Source organism: Oreochromis aureus, linkage group 18 (genome assembly GCF_013358895.1).
Source record: "Oreochromis aureus strain Israel breed Guangdong linkage group 18, ZZ_aureus, whole genome shotgun sequence".
Taxonomy (NCBI): Eukaryota; Metazoa; Chordata; class Actinopteri; order Cichliformes; family Cichlidae; genus Oreochromis; species Oreochromis aureus.
Genome location: NC_052959.1, coordinates 4,917,700 through 4,937,508, shown reverse-complemented (window position 1 = coordinate 4,937,508; position 19,809 = coordinate 4,917,700). Strand labels below are relative to the sequence as shown.

Below are 19,809 nucleotides of genomic sequence, written 5' to 3'. Positions count from 1 at the left end.
GTCAAATAACGTCAGAGAAACAAACTGCTTGACGCCACAGGGAAGCTTGTCAGCGCACTCAGACACACGGCGGTGGAGCTGTGAGGCCATTAACCTCGCTGCCTGCACGCTCGCCTGGTAACAATAGACGGCATACAGCTCAGGTCGTTCCTCACTCTAAACTAGATACATAGGAAAGTCTAATGTTCATTTGATGACTTGGCTAAACAAAACATGTTTATACTTCCTTCCCCTGTTGCCAGCTCTCACCTCAAATGCACTTCTCTGCCACTTTTCCAGCTCTGAGGTGCCTTTATTAACATTAATCACCCCTCCCTTTAACTAAATTGGGAGGCTGTTAATGTAAGTGTATTTTAATGGAACACTTCAGAAGCAACTCCCTCAATTACATCAACTCTTTCCAGCATGGTCCCAATTAAAAACAACCTTTCATTTAGGGCGGGGGAGCCCACAGACAGAGGGAGAAACACAGAATTAAGGGAGCCTTTGCTAATCAGTTTCACCTGCCAAAGCGAAAGCGTGTAACACAGACTGCTGTTTATAAGTAGGTTTTATATCAGACACATGGCTCTGTTTATAAAACATTAAGCTACAGTTTTACATTATGGGTACTTATCCGTAGTTTGGGCGGAAATTTGGGGCCCTCCATGGTTGCAAGTTACTAAATGGGCCCGGTGATGTCACAGAGGTTAAAAGCACTCGGCGTCCCAGTCAGTTTGACTGACTTTCTCCTGTAACTCTAATTCATGCAAACAACCGCTTTGCAGTCAGAGACAGCGCTTTGGAAACTGTGAGCGGCACATCTGCCCACCTTTGAGAATCGAAACAACAATGTGCTGAGCTTTTGAAAGAGCTGATATAATGGAGACCTGGCCCCTGTAAACGTGTTTGTAATAACGGTGGAACAAATTAGCACTTGCAAAGAAAAGTGTACGAAGCACAGTTTTGGTTTTATTTAGAGCTGTTTTCTGTTCAAGCTGCAACTGTTGTTATGCACAATAACAGATCACGTTAGATAACTTGTGCGGATTGTTGTGGGAATAGGTGCTCAGGCCAAATGTAAGTGCAGTGCAAAAGAAATTGCTTGCAGCGCATGTTGGGCAAAAAACACAGCTAGGGTACCAAAGATGAGATGTTTTTTCCAGAGAGCAGTTAAATGCAAAGACAATGTGTAGGCTAAAGTTAGCCCGTTCTGGACAACATAGCATGAGTCAGCGATGTCAGCTTTTTGGAAACCGGGTTTTGGTTTTTGGGGCCAAACGTTAACTTGTGTGCATGAAAGGTTGAGTGCTACGTCATTAGCTAACACAAGCTAAATCAAGGAGTTGCAAAAAAAAATCACCTCACTCAGAGTTGTTTGAAGGGGAGAAAGAATCCATAAAGACTATAACATTTTTTTGTAGGAAAGTGTAGGAAAGTTTTCAGTTTTAATATAGTCTAAAGCAGGGGTCTGCAACCTTTTATACCCAAAGAGCCACTTGGACCCGGTTTCCACGCAAAAGAAAACACTGGGAGCCGCAAATACTTTTTGACATCTAAAATGAAGATAACACTGTATATATTGTTTTTTTATCTTTATGCTTTGTGTGAACAACTAAGGTGTGCTGCTTATGAAATCCATGAAGTGCTACAGAGAAAATTAAATTATATTTGTGTAATCAACACATGTTGAACTCTTAAAGAAATATAACAAAAGGAAAGACACCAACCTGAACTAAAATGATCCATGTAGCAAACAAAAACTGTTGTCAGCCGCCACCCTTATATCGCCTTTGGGCTGTTGGAGCCTTGACCTGACTCTTAAAAAATAATTGGAAAAAAGCACTATGCTGCTGAAAAATGAAAAATAGATATTTGCAAAATTCTGCCTAAATATGTATTTTACCTGGTTAATGCGTGCGGCGGGGCGTGGTTTGCAGCGCCGCTGCAGGGGAGGCGGACGCACCTGAGCGACACCCGCAATCACGCCTCGCTGCCTTTACGTCTGCGCTATCTGTGCTGTTGTGTTGTTGTTGGTGTATGTCGGGCTGTGAGCTGAAAAGCTACAGCCGGCTGTATCGCGCAACAACCGTGTGTGAAAAGTGCTCAATAAAGAGATGCTCAAAAGCATGTTCATGGAAACATCGTCGGGTCTGCCGTGATTTGTTTACAATGGGACTTCTGCTCCTGAACCTCTGCGCACAGAGTCCGCAAATCAGGGCTATACGAAGTCAGTTCACGCAGGACTGTAAGCTGTCATCTGTCAGGCGTGAGCGGTGTTTGTCTTTAACATAGTTCACGGTGGAGAACAGCTGCTGACTTAATGTGGATCCGAAGATCCATAATTGGCCTACCTGGGGTTGAAAGTCTCAATAAATGCACGGCGTTTGGCGGGTATACCGGCTTCATGAGTGTGACTCTTATTTTGAGCGATGAAAAGATAATAGAATATAATTTTATTTTTATATTTCAATATCACAATAATCTTCCAATTTAGAACTACGAGTTAAAAAGAACTAACATAAATAAAATACACTTCAGCTAAATACTTCTAATTTATTTGCCCAAACCAGGCAGAGCCGCAGTATAAGGACTAAAGAGCCGCATGCGGCTCCGGAGCCGCGGGTTGCCGACCCCTGGTCTAAGGGGATTCACTCGCCAACGTCAAGTGGCAGCTAGCTTACTTTTTCAGCTCCAGAGATTAGCCCTCTGTATATTTCAATGTCGACTAAGGCAGATTAGGATTTTTTTTAATTTTTTTTTTTTATGAGTTGCATTAAATAGACTAATACTTAAATATCAGAAATTCACATGAATTCCTACACTACACTGGTAAAAAAAAAAAAGGATCAAGCTCTGGATACGCACAGTACTCGTTCAATTAACTAGTTACTAATGTACTATTGGTGTAATCTTGGGATATGTAGACAGTGAGAATATTATAATACACATGTTTATATATGACACAATTTGTTGATTTATTCATCACACCTGATAGTAGCTGTCTAGATCTGTGTCAGAAATGAGAACAAATTCCTATAAGTTGTTGGGGGTGCAGTATTCACTAATAGAGCATATCTATGTCTTGTAATTCAGTCCTTGCTTTCTGGGTTTTACAGGATTGCTGGTGAATGTTTCATTTATGAAAGGCCTATCTGTTTAAATTGCACTTTAAAGTGTTGTTCAGACAAACTGTGATCCAATCCAGACTCTTGTCTAGTTGCCACTTTCTTCAGTCTCACACTGTTATTGTTTGAAGATGTCAGTGTCAATTGCACAAGCTCAGTATGACAGATTGCACTTTGTTGGTGGGAGGGCAACTCATGAATGGATTACACACACTCCCACACACACGCATATCTGGAAGACTGATTACAGTGAACGCAGTCTACACGTTATTAAGATGGCTCAGGCTTTTGGTATTCTGTAAAAGTCTGACTCAAGACAGACCTACAGGGCTTTGTATATTGTTGGGTTCTGCTGATAAATTGGCGATCAAGTTAAAGTTGATGATCAATTTGCTGGAAGGAATGCATTTTTATGATCTGAGGTTACACGTCAGAGATGTGGGCACTTTTGAAATACAAGCTAAGTCCCAATTGTCTGACAGAAAAGTCACTTTTTCCTGTCGTTTCCAGCGGTAGTAAAACTAAACTGCCTGTGGTGTCCAATAAACGTGCATTTTCCAGTGCGGCATCTTTTGTTCTTGTTGACTCGTTAAGGAAGGAAAGAAACGGTCGAATAACCGTACCTGGGTCCCAACTCGTCCTCACACCTCCAGGTGAATTCGCCAAAGCTCTCGTAGCGCTGGTTGTAGTGGTAAAGCACACGGTGCAGTGTAGGAGCGCCCAGGTCCATCAGAGTGTTGTAAGCTGTCTGCTGCTCCTTCCCACTGGTGTAGCCGTTAAACAGGTTATATATCTTATCTGCAATTTCTGAAAGTATACAGACAATCGGGGGTTAACTTGCAGCTTTAATAAGAGCAGGAAATGAGTGTTAACTATGCCCAACAATAAAGAGCAATACCGTTGATCAGTTCAAACACTTTTTTATGTTTACTGAAGAGGCTGACTGGGGCTACTGATATTAAATGATCCAGGCAAGATGTTCTAATGGCAAACTCGTCTTTCTCTGGAATCCAGGTTAGCCTCGCTGCTGTTTTGGATACGCTGTTGAGGTTTGGGTGGGGAGCTTCGCTGAGTTCACACTCAATCACACTTTCTGTAGACAGATGGGGCAGATCGCTCATAGCAAGAGAAGAATGTTTGTCTGGGGCAGGTCTTTTCTGTTTTAGCATTCATGTTATCCTGACAGGCTGACGAATGCATTCTTAATTTCAATTACTGTAGGACACTACAGGAAACCATGTGGAATTATGTCAGTTGCTAAGGTATGGGTGAGGCAGAGTAATAAATAAATAATATCAATAAGTCTAATCCCAAATTAGGATGGTTGTTACTGGATAGTGATCAGCACCCCTTTCTTCCCAGTGATGTCAGAGGTCACATGTTTGTGTGAAATACCCAAGGATGGAGGATCAGCGACACAGTAACTGTGATATGCGTTTGTTTATGGGGTCATTGGAAGAGATTCTTTGATGTTGACAAAGACGTTGGACATATTGCAGTTTTTTCCCCTGGTTATTGGGTACTGTTAAATATAACAGCCTCATAAGTGGAGAAGATGTGTTCTTTCCTGTTTCTTCTGCAGCTCCAATTTTAGATGAATAAAGCAGATGTCATTTTACATGAATATTTTGGTCTCACTACCATTACCGATCATTTTAAAAGGGATAAATCATCAACAACAAAGTTGAAGAATTCACTGAAGAAACTAAAACCTTGGAGCGTAAGTCCTCTCGGAAATGATAATGCCAAGAAAATCAGTTAAAGCAGAGCTGCTGCATGGCATGTACTGTATTTCACACCATGCATAGATTTCCAGTAATTAAAACCAACTGCATTAAGTGGTACATCTTTTCTTATACAATTACACAATTACATTGGAAATTGTTTTTCACAGTCAAGCACACTAAATTAAGTAGCCCCTTAATAGGGTTCAAATATGAATTGGACAAATTTAAAAAAAAATAAAATAATTATTGAACTTTAATATTATGCTGAAGTCCTTCCATGTAATGATGGCCTGAAGTCTGCAGAGTGTTTTGCCAGTCCCTTACTGCAGATGTTTGCGATGTGTCTTTCTCCCTTTGGTTTTGTTCTCCGCTAGTGAAATTCAACCTGACTGATTACGTGGATTATTCCTGTCTGGCCCGATTTTTTAGGCCTTTGTCCACTATTGTAGACAATATCAAGTTTGCAAGTTCTGCTTGGCCCTGCATTGGACCAGCGTGTACCCTGCTTCTCACCCTGCAGTAGCTGGGATAGGCTTCAGAGTGCCGGCGACCCTAAATTGTTAAGCGGAAGAGAATGGATGGCTGGATGGATCACAGTACACTTCAGAATTCATCTGGCTGCTTCTGTCTTCTGTCACATCATTAATAAACATTAGTGACCCAAGTACAATTTGAAACCACTCATGCCCATACATCACAGAGCCTTCACTGTGTTCAGATCATGAGCTGTTCCAAGCCTTCTCCATTTTTTGTTACTCCTGTCCTTCTGTTACAGGTTGATGTTACTTTCATCCATCCAAAGAATGCTGTGTGAGAGTTAGTCTCTAACCTGGCCTTTCTGTTCATGAGGTTGAACCTTCTGTCAAAGCCTCTTCCACAAAGCCTCTTTATGGTAGACTTAGATAATGGATAGCTACACGGGGGGAGTGTTTTTCCCCTTTGGGGACCGTTGTAAAAGAGTTTTTCTTCACCATGAAAAGGATCCCATGATCATTCATCACTTGAAATGAACTCTTGAGTATTGGCCTGCTTAATTTAGGAATGAAGAAATATCCCACACCTATTACTGAAACAGCTTTTGCATAACTTTTTTAATCAGCCCACCCTTAGCACCAGGAAATATGGTTGTATAAATACGGGATGTATAAAGTCTTTGGTTTGAAGCTTAACTAGTGCACAGGGTGACAAATGATTTCAGCTCGTTAATTTCTGACATGAAATAGCACACTTTATAACCAATATTCTCGTGAGATCTTAGTGTACAGTGTCCATAAACAGTTCTACTCCAGAGAGGAAAACTATCTGCCTGTGTCTTTATGACTCGCTCGATGAACTCATCTAACATCTGTTTTGTGCGGTTTTGAGACGTGACTGCAAATAGAAAGAGCAAATGTCTGTCCGGTAAATTACCACTACCGGTAAATAAAAAAAAACAAAAAAAATTGCACCAAATATAATTTTTTTTCCCTGTATTTTTCTGACATCATATAACAATCATATTTACTACACAAATAATGATGTACAGTCTGGGGCTTTTCCCCTCACCTTGTGCTTTGACGTCATCCACAGTTGGACATGGAGTTTTGATGGTGACTTCACTTGGAGTCGAACGGCGCCCTGTGTTGTCTACTGCCCATAGCCGGAACCTGCACACACACACACACACACACACACACACACACACACACACACACACACACGCACTGTGAAATATAAAATCCATTTTTCCATTTTGTTAGTGAAAATCTATAAAACCTAAAGTAATAAAATGGATTTCCTGCAGTGTATTCTCATGAAAGTGCTGAACAAAAAACATATGAGCAGCAGCAAACATGTCACAGCTAATGCATTTCCTGCAGCTGTTAATCCAATTGAAAGACTCCCTGCTTTGAAGACCAGGACCTGCATTATCAATACGGGAACAGTGCCAGACTTCCAATTTGCCCTTCTCTGCACAGTTTCACTGAATGAATATCTCCACCTAGTGGCCAATTATTGCAGTAACAAAGAAAGATGTAGCAATACGAACACTCAAGAGGCAAAGAGGTGTAAAGAAATAGATGAGTGAATGACAGATCTTCTCGGTTAGAAGAAAGCCATTTGAATCTTTCCATCATATACTCAAAGACTGAACTTTTGCTTTTAATGCAACTGCAAAGTATCTTTTTTTTGCTGTCTTTGAGTTTCTAACATGCCTTTCTTGGGCATATTTTATCTGACAGAGCGTATTTTGCTTCTACAAAGTGCCATTCTTGAGCGTTGTACGGAATCTATCTTTATAGAAAATATAAAGAGCTGATAGGAGAGACAAGGCCTTGGTGCAGAGGCTCTCCCCGAGCTAAGAGCTCAGGGAGATGAATGCGCTGTCAGACAGGATAGAAAGAGCAGGAATCTCACTGATACTGGAATTAAAAGAGCATGTGTAGCTGTTCACCCAACCCACATACATCAAAATTGTTTGAAGAAGCTCTGTCCATGGGCCTTTTGCCCTTTTTTTCTTTACTTCTCTTTGCCTCTACACACTGCTATTTATCTTTTTCTCACTCATTCCTCCCTGTCTTTCTCAGCCCCAAATGTTACCTCTGCATTTTTGGCTCTTTTTTTTCTCTCTTCTCCCTCTTTTTCCCCTCTCCACCCCGTTCTTCTGCTCTGCAATGTCTGTGCATGTGTGTGTATATGCATGTGGCTTCCCACCTGGCAAACTTTCTGTGAGATAAGTGTGAGCATGCTTATGAGAGCATCTGAGCATCCGGTGCTTGTGCATCTGTGTGTGTGTGTTTTTAATTTTGCACTGGAAGCATATACATACACTAACAGACCATAGAGGTTTTTAAATCTAACACGGACCTGTTCAACTGCTCATTAGCACAAAAATCTAATCAATCACATGGGAGCTCAATATACTTAGGCATGTTCAAAACAACTTTTTGAAGTTCAAACTGAGAATCTGAAGTTAAAGAAGGAGTGCCAACGTGGCCAGATAAACTGGTCTGAGTATTTCAAAAACTGTTGATCTGCAAGGATTTTACTTCACAACCATCTCTAGGGTTTACAAAAAAGAGGAAATAGTCAGTGAGTGGCAATGCCTTGTTATTCCCAGAGGTCAAAGGTGAATGGCCAAACTGCTTTGCGCTGATAGGAAGGCAACAGTAACTCAAGCCACCATCTTACAAGAGCATTTCTGTCAAACAGTGAAGCGAGTGAGCTACAGCAGCAGACCGAGAATCTGAGGATACAGTTTTTTGCTGGCTCGATTTCTGCTGCTTGGATGGCAGGGTCAGAATTTGCATCAAAAACATGAAAGCATGGAAGTAATGTCCATCCTGTGCTGTATTAATGGTTCAGGCTGGTGTTGGTGATGTAATGTGTTGGGGGATATTTTCTTGGCACACCTTGGGCCCATTAGTACCAACTGAACATTGTTAAATCCCATAGCCTACCCGAGTAATGTTGGAGACCACGTGCATCCATTTATGACCACAATCTATCTGCTACCAGCTAGATAACGTACCAAAAAGTTAAAATCATCTCAGGCTGGTTTCTTTGAATATGAGAATGAGTTCACTTGACTCAAATAGCTCCCGAATTGATTAGATCTCAATCCAATAGACCACCTTTATGGTGGAAGGGGAGATTCCTATTATGTGGATGTGCAACCGAAAATATGAAGGAACTGCGTGACACCATCATGCCAATATGGGGAAAAATATAAAATAAATAAACATAATCTACCAAGGCTGCACGAATATTTAGGAAAATGTGTACAAACCACAGACGTTCTGACTGTATTACCCGCCACAAGGTACGGTGGCTTATAATAGACAAATGGTGCACAATGATCATTTAACCAAACGATCTACAGTTTGTTACTTAGTAAGAGAAGTACATAAAAGGTACATTATAGAGGATATGAAAGATTGTAAAATCACAAAAACAAGCTACATTGATATTTCTCTGATAGTGCTGCATGTGATGTCAAAAAACAAAACAAAAATCAAAAGAATTAAATTATTTGCTGTTGCTAATATACTAGCTTAGTAGCAGCTAGTACTTCATTTGAAGAAGAAACAAAGAAGCAAAACATAGTGACAGTGACAGTGCTAACTTCAAAAGTATCAATTGATTTAAAATCAAAAACATATAAAATTTGCGATAATAATACTAATAAATAAAATTGAACTGAAAGTTAAAAGAGGCCACATTCAGTCTGGAGCTAAAAAATTAGCTCTTTATTAGCTAAAGAGTTAGGGTTAGCAACTTTTTTAAGCCTATTTTTCTACAGCCAGTGTTGCCAACTTAGCAACTTTGTCGCTATATGTAGCGAATTTTTAGACCCCTTAGCAACTTTTTTTTTTTTCTAAAAAGCGACTACCGACAAATCTGGCTACTTTTTCTGGTGTTATTAGAGACTCATTTGACTTTTTGATGTGAAAGCTGTGTTGCTCTTACTCTCAACAAGCAGTGGGTGCTGCCATGCAGTGTTGCCAACTCCTCAGTAAGGAAAATCGCTATTGGTTGTCCTAAAAGTCGCTAGAAGTCGCTAAATGATGTCATCACCTAATTTGCATAATTGGTCATGCTAATATAATTGTAACCTATGTTGTTGGAGAGAGAAATAACATCGTGGAAGAGACATAAAGTGAGTAAAAAACGCCTTAAAAGCATTTAGAGTTTATTTAGAACTACAAATTAAATTTCTTTTAGCAATTATTGTTTTTTTTAATGTCACAATTCCAACCCTGCTCCTTTACCCGGGCTTGGACCGGCAAAAGTGACCCGAAATAGGCACTCTGGTGGAGTTACTTTGTGTGTGTTTATAAGTAGTTTTAAACCTTGTGATCCACAAAACAGCATAAGAGTAAAAGAGTAAAAGAAGAACTGACTGCGTTACAGCACCCGCTGCTTGTTGAGAGTAAAAGCCATACGCTTTTCACGTCTTTTTTTAGCGACTTTTTTTCGAAAAAAAGTCGCTAGGGGGTCTGAAAACTCGCTAAATATAGCGACAAAGTCGCTAAGTTGGCAACACTGCTGCCGTGGGCACCTCGCTAGTGCCAAAGCGCTCACGGCGGAGGATAGTCCTCCCCCAGCTGCAATCAGGCTGGGGGAGGACTCTGGGGATGCAATCACATCTATGCTCCAAACTGCAAATGAATCGTGCATGAGCGAAGCCGATGCTCCCGCACTGACTGTAATGCAGTCAATTCTTCTTTAACTATTATGTTGTTTTGTGGCTCCCAAGGTGTAAAACTACTTATAAACACCCCACCCCCCCCCCACACACAAAGTAACTCCACCAGAGTGCCTATTTCGGGTCACTTTTGCCGGTGTTGTGCCAAAAAGTGATTGTCTGCCAAAAAGTGATTTCCAATGTTTCTGTGTATTTTTTATGTGTAATATCTTTACGTATTGTAACAACCCTTTTGGGTTATAGCACCACTAGGGGGGGTTGCCCTACTATTGTAGTAGTTGTGGGAGTCTCCTGGTGGGTAGGTGTTGTTAGCGGCAGCCATTCTATGCTGCTCATGTTCTTTTCTCTCTGAGAAACCTTACTGTTGTGACCAACTGGCGACGGCGACTACCGATCCCCGCACATGTATGTACGGACAGAGTAGAGCCGTGGAGACCTGGCTTATGAGGTGTAATGTTGCCACACCAAATAAAGGTCTGTTATTGGATTTAACCGACTGGCTTCGGGTTATTCGGCTAACCTCCACACCACATGCCCGCTGGACCTGCTAGCCGCTCCCGCCTCGCCAGACTGCTGTTACAAAGTGGCGCCCGAACATTGTTCTCTGGATCTTCATCGTCATCCGGACCGACAGACGGTGGGCTCGGATATTTTTCCCGTGTTTTTCAACGATCGACACTTCGGCTGAGGTGGCGTGTTTTTTTTTCTCTTCGTCTGGCTGTATTGGCCGGGCCGATAGGACGCCGTGAAGGAGCCGACTCCCCGCGATTTCAACTATTTACAGGCACGGAGGAACACCGACTCATCGCTTGACACGCTCGCCCGCCGAAGGAGAGTACTCCGTGAGTAACTGTACGGTCCGTCGGACCACCAACGCAGTGCTATTGGACCGTTACGACATCGGCGGCGCTAAAGCTAAGGCTAACGCTACAGTGACCTTGACTCAGTGTTCATTCAGAGGGACGTGTTGTCTTGTGTGACACATTGAAGCATCAGAGTGTGCATGGACGCTCTCTGTCTTACTGATATTAACGCTTAGGTACTGTGTCTGAACGCTCTTTCACTTCGCTATAACTTTTGTGAGAGAGAGTTGTTTCCACACTTAAAATGGCGTCCCGCGCAGACACGGGGAGTGAGGAAGATGGCTGCGACCCGGATGCTGAGGCGCCTGGCCTTACAAAGTACATCATCCCTCACTCTACGCCTCTTGACCTCAACCTTGCAGTGGGAAACTTGGAAGGAGATGTCGAGAAGCCACGGGTTTGCTTACAGGATTCACTGGAGCCACAAAGGAGCCTGCTGGAGTGTTTGGATCATGGAGCTAGGGGAGAGCCGGGAGAGTGGCCATCTCCCCAACAAACCCCGCCGGTGCCCCGTAATGACCGCTGGTTGGACGGGTACCAGGTGGACTAACCGTTATCATACGGACAGACTCGATGTTGACTGAGGGTTGGTTTCATACATGTACGTGTTGTAATTATTCTGTTCATTGGGGATGATTACTTGTTCTGTTCCACTGAACCCTCCATCGCGGCCGTGAGAGGCTTTTGGTTTGATTTTCTATCGTACTGATTTAAGCAACGGGATGTGTTGTATTTTTGTCTGTTTTTCCCTTGTCTAGGACCATCTCCAGAGGATGACTAGCCAGTAACACTGCATATTCTGTATTGTTTGCTTCGATTACTCATTTTGTTTATTGCCTGTACCGATGCTGGAAGGGTGTGTAATATTTCCTCCATAGCCTGCTTACTACCTTAAGTAGCTATGTATAGTGAAATGGGGTAGCGGGAGGAGGGTCACCTGGGGTCCGGCTGAGGACAGCCTTCTAATTGCTTCAAAGACTAATTTTGTTTATTGATTGTATTGACTGTACCAATGCTGTATAACAATTCCTCCACAGCCTGCTTACTACCTTAAGTAGCTATGTATAGTGAAAGGGGGTAGCGGGAGGAGGGTTGCCTGGGTCCGGCTGAGGACAGCCTTCTAATTGCCGGGGGGGTGATGTAACAACCCTTTTGGGTTATAGCACCACTAGGGGGGGTTGCCCTACTATTGTAGTAGTTGTGGGAGTCTCCTGGTGGGTAGGTGTTGTTAGCGGCAGCCATTCTATGCTGCTCATGTTCTTTTCTCTCTGAGAAACCTTACTGTTGTGACCAACTGGCGACGGCGACTACTGATCCCCGCACATGTATGTACGGACAGAGTAGAGCCGTGGAGACCTGGCTTATGAGGTGTAATGTTGCCACACCAAATAAAGGTCTGTTATTGGATTTAACCGACTGGCTTCGGGTTATTCGGCTAACCTCCACACCACATGCCCGCTGGACCTGCTAGCCGCTCCCGCCTCGCCAGACTGCTGTTACAGTATGTTCGTAAATAGACTTCGGTGAACAGGGTTTACAAAGGGGTTATATAGAGAATTAAAAAATTATCCGTTTTTCAAGTATCTTTACAACTCTGTGTTATTGTACTTACATTATAACCAATCCGGTCCTTTATCCCCACTTAAAATATTTTTACAGAACTATTGTAATATTTGCTGCCATTTCTGCTGTCCTCTTGGCCAACTTACTCTTACAAAACACATTTTTAATGTTAATGAGATTTTTTTAACTGCATAAATAAAGGTTATATAAAAGTCACTGCCAAAAACTGATTGCGGCTTCTACCTTGTTACACGAATGTTGTTTGTGGCTCAAGATGACTTATGTCATCCATAAGGGAAGCATTTGACATATGTTTCACATATTATAGCCCAACAAGTTACTTATAGCAGTTTAAATACGAGCAATCAGTTTTTGGCAAATACCGGAAATCAGTTTTTGGCAGACAATCACTTTTTGGCACAACACCCGGTCCAAGCCCGGATAAAGGAGCAGGGTTGGAATTGTGAAATAAAAAAAACAATAATTGCTAAAAGAAATTTAATTTGCAGTTCTAAATAAATTCTAAATGCATTTAGGACGTTTTTAACTCACTTTATGTCTCTTCCACGATGTCATTTTTCTCTGCTACAACATAGGTTACAATTACATTAGCATGACCAATTATGCAAATCAGGCGACTTCTAGTGACTTTTAGGACAGCCAATAGCGATTTTCCTTACTGAGGAGTTGCCAACACTGTCTACAGCCACAGTTAATGCGATATTTGTTGTCAAAGTGTGTCATGCATGCACTTTGCCTTTCTTGGGCTTTGTTTTCAGTATGATCATGTCTGGGTTAAAAATTAAAAATACAAGAACTATTAGCATAAAAATGTTAAACATAAGTGAAGTCATATTGGCTACATCCAGAATTACACTACTATTACTTAAACTAAACACAAGTTATATTTAATACTAGATAATAGAAAAATTATGAACTTTGTGCAAGGGCAGACATTAATCAGAATAAAACTTTAGTCTCCGTAGTAAAAAGCTAATTATTTTTCTGAAGATACTTTTGTCATTCATTTTCCTTCGAGTCTCAGCAACAGTATCACCACATTCACAATTATTGCAAAGGAAAATACTGTCTCTCGAGTAAAGCCTCGATTTCTCTTTCTTTTTTTTTGGAATTAACTTGTGACTGTTTCTTATTCTGTCACTTTTACACTTATTACATGACACGTTCAGAACAGACTCCATACTTACATGTATGTGGTGTCGGGCTCCAGGCAGCGAATAATCATACTGATAGAAGAGGACAGTAGGTCAGGGATGTCACCTAACATCACACATGGAGACCTGGCTCCAGACAAGATGTCATCCACAAAGCTTAAAAGGGTTTCTGCAACAAAGGTAAGTCAGGAGATTCCTCTGGATTAATTCATCCATGTATTTCATACAGTTCAGACAATTCTTCAAATTTATGAATGATTTGCTTATGATTTATTTATGGCAATTAACCTGCCATTAACCCTCTAAAATATGTGTCAGAGTACTACTTTTTGTGTTAGTTTCTCTACTGCTACAATTTTGCAATTATTTTTTTCGTTTAAATTCACTCAAAATAAATACTGAGTTCTGATTTGAAACTGTCAAAATCTGATGTATTGTTGACCCATTATTTATTTTTAATCTCAGGGCAGTTGTGTGTTTTTTTAATTGTGCACTTTTAAACTGTTTTGTGGTAAATCTGCTGCTACTTTCAATGGTTAAATTAATTTATACAGCAAAAGGATTGACCTGTTCTCTTTTTAAAGGGCCGAATTATGCATCTTCATATCAGCTTCAGCTTCATCTTCCCAAAATGTAAAACAGATGAGCATTGTACTGCTACACTGCAATATACATGTGAAGTACAATATGTATATTTAAGAGAGAGCTAGATTTTATCAAGTGAAAAATAGGCATGTTCACTAACATTTGAATGCAGTCACTGAGATTTGGGTCCCCCCTTTTTACAGAAAGGCAAAAAGAACACGGTGTTCCTCATGACGCCAATACTTCTGTAAACATGCAGTCCATTCAGTCGCTGACTTTACTGTTGCAGATGGGTGTCCAAGGGCACCTTGACACTGCATGCTGCGAAGGGAGTATTATTCATTCAGCGTCCACCCACTGTTTTTCAGCACATTCAACACTAACGTTTTAGATAAAAGTTTTCTTTTACTACCTCTACCTCCCACTTTTTTGTGTAAGCCCTTTCTGTGCTCTCCTGAAAAAAAGTCTCACAATCAGGTCTTAAAATTATGTAACGTACAACCTCTGATAAACAACAACACATGACAGATTACATCATGCCAGCAATCTTTTAACAAAAATAAGCCAAAATGCTGAAGCAGTCCGTGATAAACTAAGTACAGTCTTACTGATTTCATTTAAGAGGCTAAGTAGCAAGTAGCAGGTACTGCTAATCAAACACTGTATTAACTGATCATCAGCAAGTGTTAACACTTCTAAAAGCAGAGGCAGTTTGCAGGTTTGGAGCATTCAGGTGTTGTGTTAACACAATGCCAAGGAGAAAAGACACCAGCAAGTATCTTAGCAGCAGTTGCTACCTATCAAATTTATAGGGCCAATTCCAAACAATTAAAATACATCGCCTCACAGTAAGATGTATTATTCACAAGGTGAAAAAAATCCAACATATAGTCAGTCTTCTCTGACATGCTCTGAGTAAATATAAAAAACCCCAAGACCTACATCTTGGGTTCTAAGTCTCAGTTCATGAAAAACCTGAACAGGTATGGTTTGTTTGGAAGGGTTGCGAGGAGTGTGTTTTCTCTCTAAAATGAACATGGCAGCACTGATTAGGTTTGCAAAGTTGTAGCTGAACAAAGCCCAAGACTTCTGGAACAATGTCTTTTGGTTAGATGGAGACAAAGTGCAGATGTTTAGCCAAAATGCACAATGGTAAAGCACAAACACAACATATCAACACAAACACCTCATACCAACTGTCAAGCATGTTGGTGGGCACCTTGAACTTGTTGAGTCGACCACGAGTTCTTCTGTATACCAAGGTATTCTAGAGTGAACTGTGAGGCCATCTGTCTAATAGCTTAGGTTTTGCCAAAACTGTGTCATACTACAGGATGATGATCTCAAGCACAGCAGCAAAAAACAACAGAATGGCTGAAAAAGAAAAGAGTCAAGGTTTTGCAGTCAAAGTCTAGATCTCAACCCTATTAAATAAATGAATAAATGAAAACCTCAATGAACTCAAGAATCGTAAAGAAGAGTGGTCCACAATGATGTGTTGAATTAAGCTGATGACTAATGGGATGCACTTGGTGCTTCACACAGTGCTTCTGAATTTTGGCCCCCTGCTCCTCCTCCACCTCCAGCAGCTCTTCTTCAGCACCTCATCTCCTACTGCCTAGGTTGGTGGTCATACTTTCAACTAGCTATGTTTTCCCAGCTGGCAGTGCGTACATTAATGGTGCAGTTGGCCTCTGGGATGTGTTTCACTGTACAGAGGAAAAACCCTCTCTTTGGAAAACCCAAATCTGTGTGCATGCACAGGCGTGTAAAGCAATGGGTGCTCTGAGGTGGTCACTGGTGACCCTCCTCGGCACAAGCACTCCCTGTCTGTGTTTATTTATGCAGTATTTGTGTGTGAAGTGATGGACACCCTGAAGTGGTCACCTGTGCGTACTTTACACAGGAGCCTCACCTCTGCGTGTGAAAATACTTGTATGTGTGAATGACGGGTGCTCAAAGGTGGCCGTCTATGTCAACCTCCTCTGTGTCACCAGCTAGTAAACAAGTGAGAGTGAGACAGAGCAGGAGGAAAAATAGGTGTTTACTGAACGAAAGACATAACCGCTGCTGGAGATGTAAATGAAAAGTGACATTGTGGGTCTTGGCACCACTTAGCATATTAATTGCAAAGCCGGTTGGAATATCTCTCTCCTCCGTAAGGAGGCATATAAAAAGGAAACAGTGTTTGAACCTTCTCTGGGGGATGCAGCTCGAGAATATGTGAAGTAATTCTCTCAATCTCTGTGCGAGTAATGCTCTAAATGCGAAACTGCATCCAACATCAATCTTCATGTACAGTTACTGTCTGTCTAAACATTATAATTCAGTGGAGATTTACTACTGTGCTACAAACAGGCTGTGTTTACCACAGCTGTCTAAAACTGCAGGCATTTATGAGGATAACTGAAATGTACTTCATTCAAATTAAAAAATACCGAATGTGACTTTCACTTTTATCCACGTTAGCCTTTTAGTGGCTGGAGAAATGGGAAAAAAATATCACTGGAGCTACTGTTTACGTCCCCTTTTAGTTGCTTTGCTTTTTACAGCAAGAAAAAAAACATAGCAAAGACATTTTAGACACATTAAAAGAGGTTTTATCTTAAAAAGTGCTAAATATATGGATCAAATACTGAAAGAAGATTTCTGATATAGCCACATGTACTCCCACAGAAAACAACCCCATAGATCATTGTGCAAGATGTTATTTATAACCAATAGTCACCTGTTAAGGTCAACACCCGAGTCAGAATCACAGGCTGAGGAGGAGGAGTAGCATCTTCCACTCTAGCTTATTAATCAACCAAGGACCAAGACAACATTTGAATCCATCTAAGAGTCTTCTTTCAGACTCCTACTGCAGACTCAGACTTCTTATTTATCATCCACCTGGTGATAGATAGTGGTCAGTTCAGATAATATAATTATACTTGTTTGTATTAACATCCATGTAGATGCTAAAAAGGAGAGACTCAACACTGCATTTAATCTGTTATTGGAATCAAATGAGCCCACCCGCCACCAGAATCACACTCTGGATCATGTTCTGACATTTGGCGTACAAACCAAAAATTTTACTGTATTCATTTAAAATCCTCTTTTGTCCTGTTCTGTTTTCTCTCTGTTATTGTTGGGTCTTTGCCTTAGACTATAAAAAGTCTTGAGGTGACTGTTGATATTTGGTGCTTTATAAATAAAATTCATTCATATTCTAGAACATGTAGCTTTCAAATACAACTAAACTTAACAAACACGATGAAAGCAAAACTTCAAATTGTGGAAGAACACTGCAGTCAAACCCAGCCGCCGGTGTTCTTTGAGCAGTTTGTTTCCCCAAATTAATTTCCTACCTTAAATCCCGTTAGCTTGGCAAAGTTATTAAAGTTGTGTTGAACTGAGAAGCTGTTGCTTGTGACAGTTCCCCAGCTGTTAAAAGTGCTTTCAAAATGTTACGTCGGTGTAGAAAACAGCTGTTATTGTTTGTATCAACTTCACCACTTGAAACCAAGTCCAGTCATGATAAATTTCAGCACTTCAGCCAAACATACCTCTAGTGTTTCAGTTTGGATGTCTGAATTAGAGGGAACGCGAGTAGAAAAACAGAGCTACAGAGTTGTAGGTTTATAGCAGGTGCACCATCCCGAAAATGCAGATAACAGGATATATCCCACTACTGTGGTCCACCAAGGAAATCCTATCCAGGGAAAAATACAAATGAGAATTTCATCTTAAAAGCCAATTTGGAAAATAAAAATTACACTATATTCTCTTTACAAACAAAACAAAACAAAACACATAAACCAGTACTTATTTAGTTGAGATAATTACATTGAGAAATAATGTGATCATGACAGGATACATAATTCAAACATCCCTGTCACAATATAACAATGTTCTCCTTTTTATCCACAAGATGTTCTTCAGAAAAATGTCAGTATCTGTCAAATGCTCGTCTGTAAGAGCAGTCTCATTAAAAAGAAATCGACAGACAAGTTGTGTGAAGCTGTTTTTCTCTGTTTATGGGCTAGTTGTAATTTTAGCCCCAAATAAAGTGATACACTGGCTATACTGACTGATACTTTACAACCCATCTGAAACACTGCTCATGTTTCTTGTACTTTTTGGACTCTGCTCAGAGCAAAGTTGAACAAAGGTATTTCCAAAACTCTAGGACCCCACGTTATGATAAATAGGAATGATTCTAGTCTAGAAAACATAGTGTTCCTTTGAACCACATTTGGCCTCACCTCAATCACTGATCTCAAGGTGCCTTTGGCAGTGTCAGTCTCCTGTGATTGGAAAATTACTAGCCAAGTGCGTACTGGTGATCCATTCTCACATCCTCAGATCACTGTCTACTCTTACTCCCAAACTGCCTTTCTCACATGTTGTAAAGTTGTGCAGGAGGAGGAGACCTGATCCGAGCCAACGGTTCATGAATCCTTTAACACGCCTTTGCTCACACAAAAAGCAAAAGCTCATTAAAACTCAGAGTTGGTGCTGACATGAATGTCTGAAAGTATGAAAATACCATAGAAACTTTGAATTACCTTTGGACTGAGACACACAAGATGTGGGTTCAAGCACTGCCATTTACTTTTTATCCAATCTTTCCCTCTCAGTTGTATCCATCCTGCCAGTATACCACCTGAAGCAGCAGAACTGCAGCCCAATAGATACAGCCCAGTTTTTGGGAACCCCACGGTGCACTGTCATGATGACAGGAATGCATGAAGTGGGTGGCCTGCAGGCCAAAAGAACAAAACGTGCAACTAATTCGACTATAACAAATGCCTCAGTCAAAGGAGAGCGGTAACACTGTGAACACTGTGTGCTGCCATGGCATTTATGGACATGACTCAACACAATAGGAATAAAAATGTACACAGAAACAAAATGATTGCTGACAGATGAAGATGAAACTGATTCTAGATGCCAGAGAACTGCTGGCTCGGCCACTATGAAACTAAGTACGGGAAAGTGTACGTGAAAACCTTTGCATTTTACTTGATATTAGCTCATTATCTGATCTATTAGCGTGAGTCCTGAGCAATTTCATTAAAGTTTCCTCCCAGGCTGCAAACCTGTTCACTCCAGGGTTATTATGATTCAACATTCTCCGAATAGCTCCACAATACTCCCCGAGTTTAAGAGAGCAAAGATATCTTTGATTTACTATGAGGCACAGTACATAAAGAAGAGCCAATTTCCACTGTGGAACACTTTCCAAAGCAGTTGTCAATCAGAGTCCTTAAAGTCTGCATTGCTCAACATTTGGTGCAATAAAAACTGGAATAAAGAGAAATATGCCTTCGCTATAAGGAATAAGTTACAAATTGTGCCAAAACAGGAGGTGAATGATGCTTCAAATAAAAATTGGAAAATGGATATACAAAGATTTACAGCTGTCACAGAAATATAAAATAAAAGAAGCTGCTGGCAAGAAGAGAAATCGCGCACATTTGTGTCAACTCTGATTTTTCACAATGCATTGATGCGTTGTCTCTCACCAGCGTTTATTTCCCAGTATCTGAGAAACATGAGCCTGCATTTTATTTGTAGAGCAAAGGCCAACCGGCTTATCCTAGGATGACATTG

At 40.9% G+C, this 19,809-nt stretch overlaps 1 protein-coding gene across 6 annotated transcripts in view; it reads right to left on the bottom strand.

The window, feature by feature from the left end:
- The window catches only part of astn1 (astrotactin 1), a 417,314-nt gene that overhangs the window by 17,382 nt on the left and 380,123 nt on the right, over positions 1-19,809 (bottom strand). For all 6 annotated transcript variants that reach the window (XM_039602830.1, XM_039602832.1, XM_039602833.1 and 3 more), the window contains 3 exons: positions 13,657-13,792; positions 6,380-6,480; positions 3,731-3,914 (listed from right to left, as the gene is read on the bottom strand). In XM_039602830.1, the coding sequence (XP_039458764.1) occupies positions 3,731-3,914; positions 6,380-6,480; positions 13,657-13,792 (421 nt within the window). The remainder of the gene's footprint in view (positions 1-3,730; positions 3,915-6,379; positions 6,481-13,656; positions 13,793-19,809) is intronic.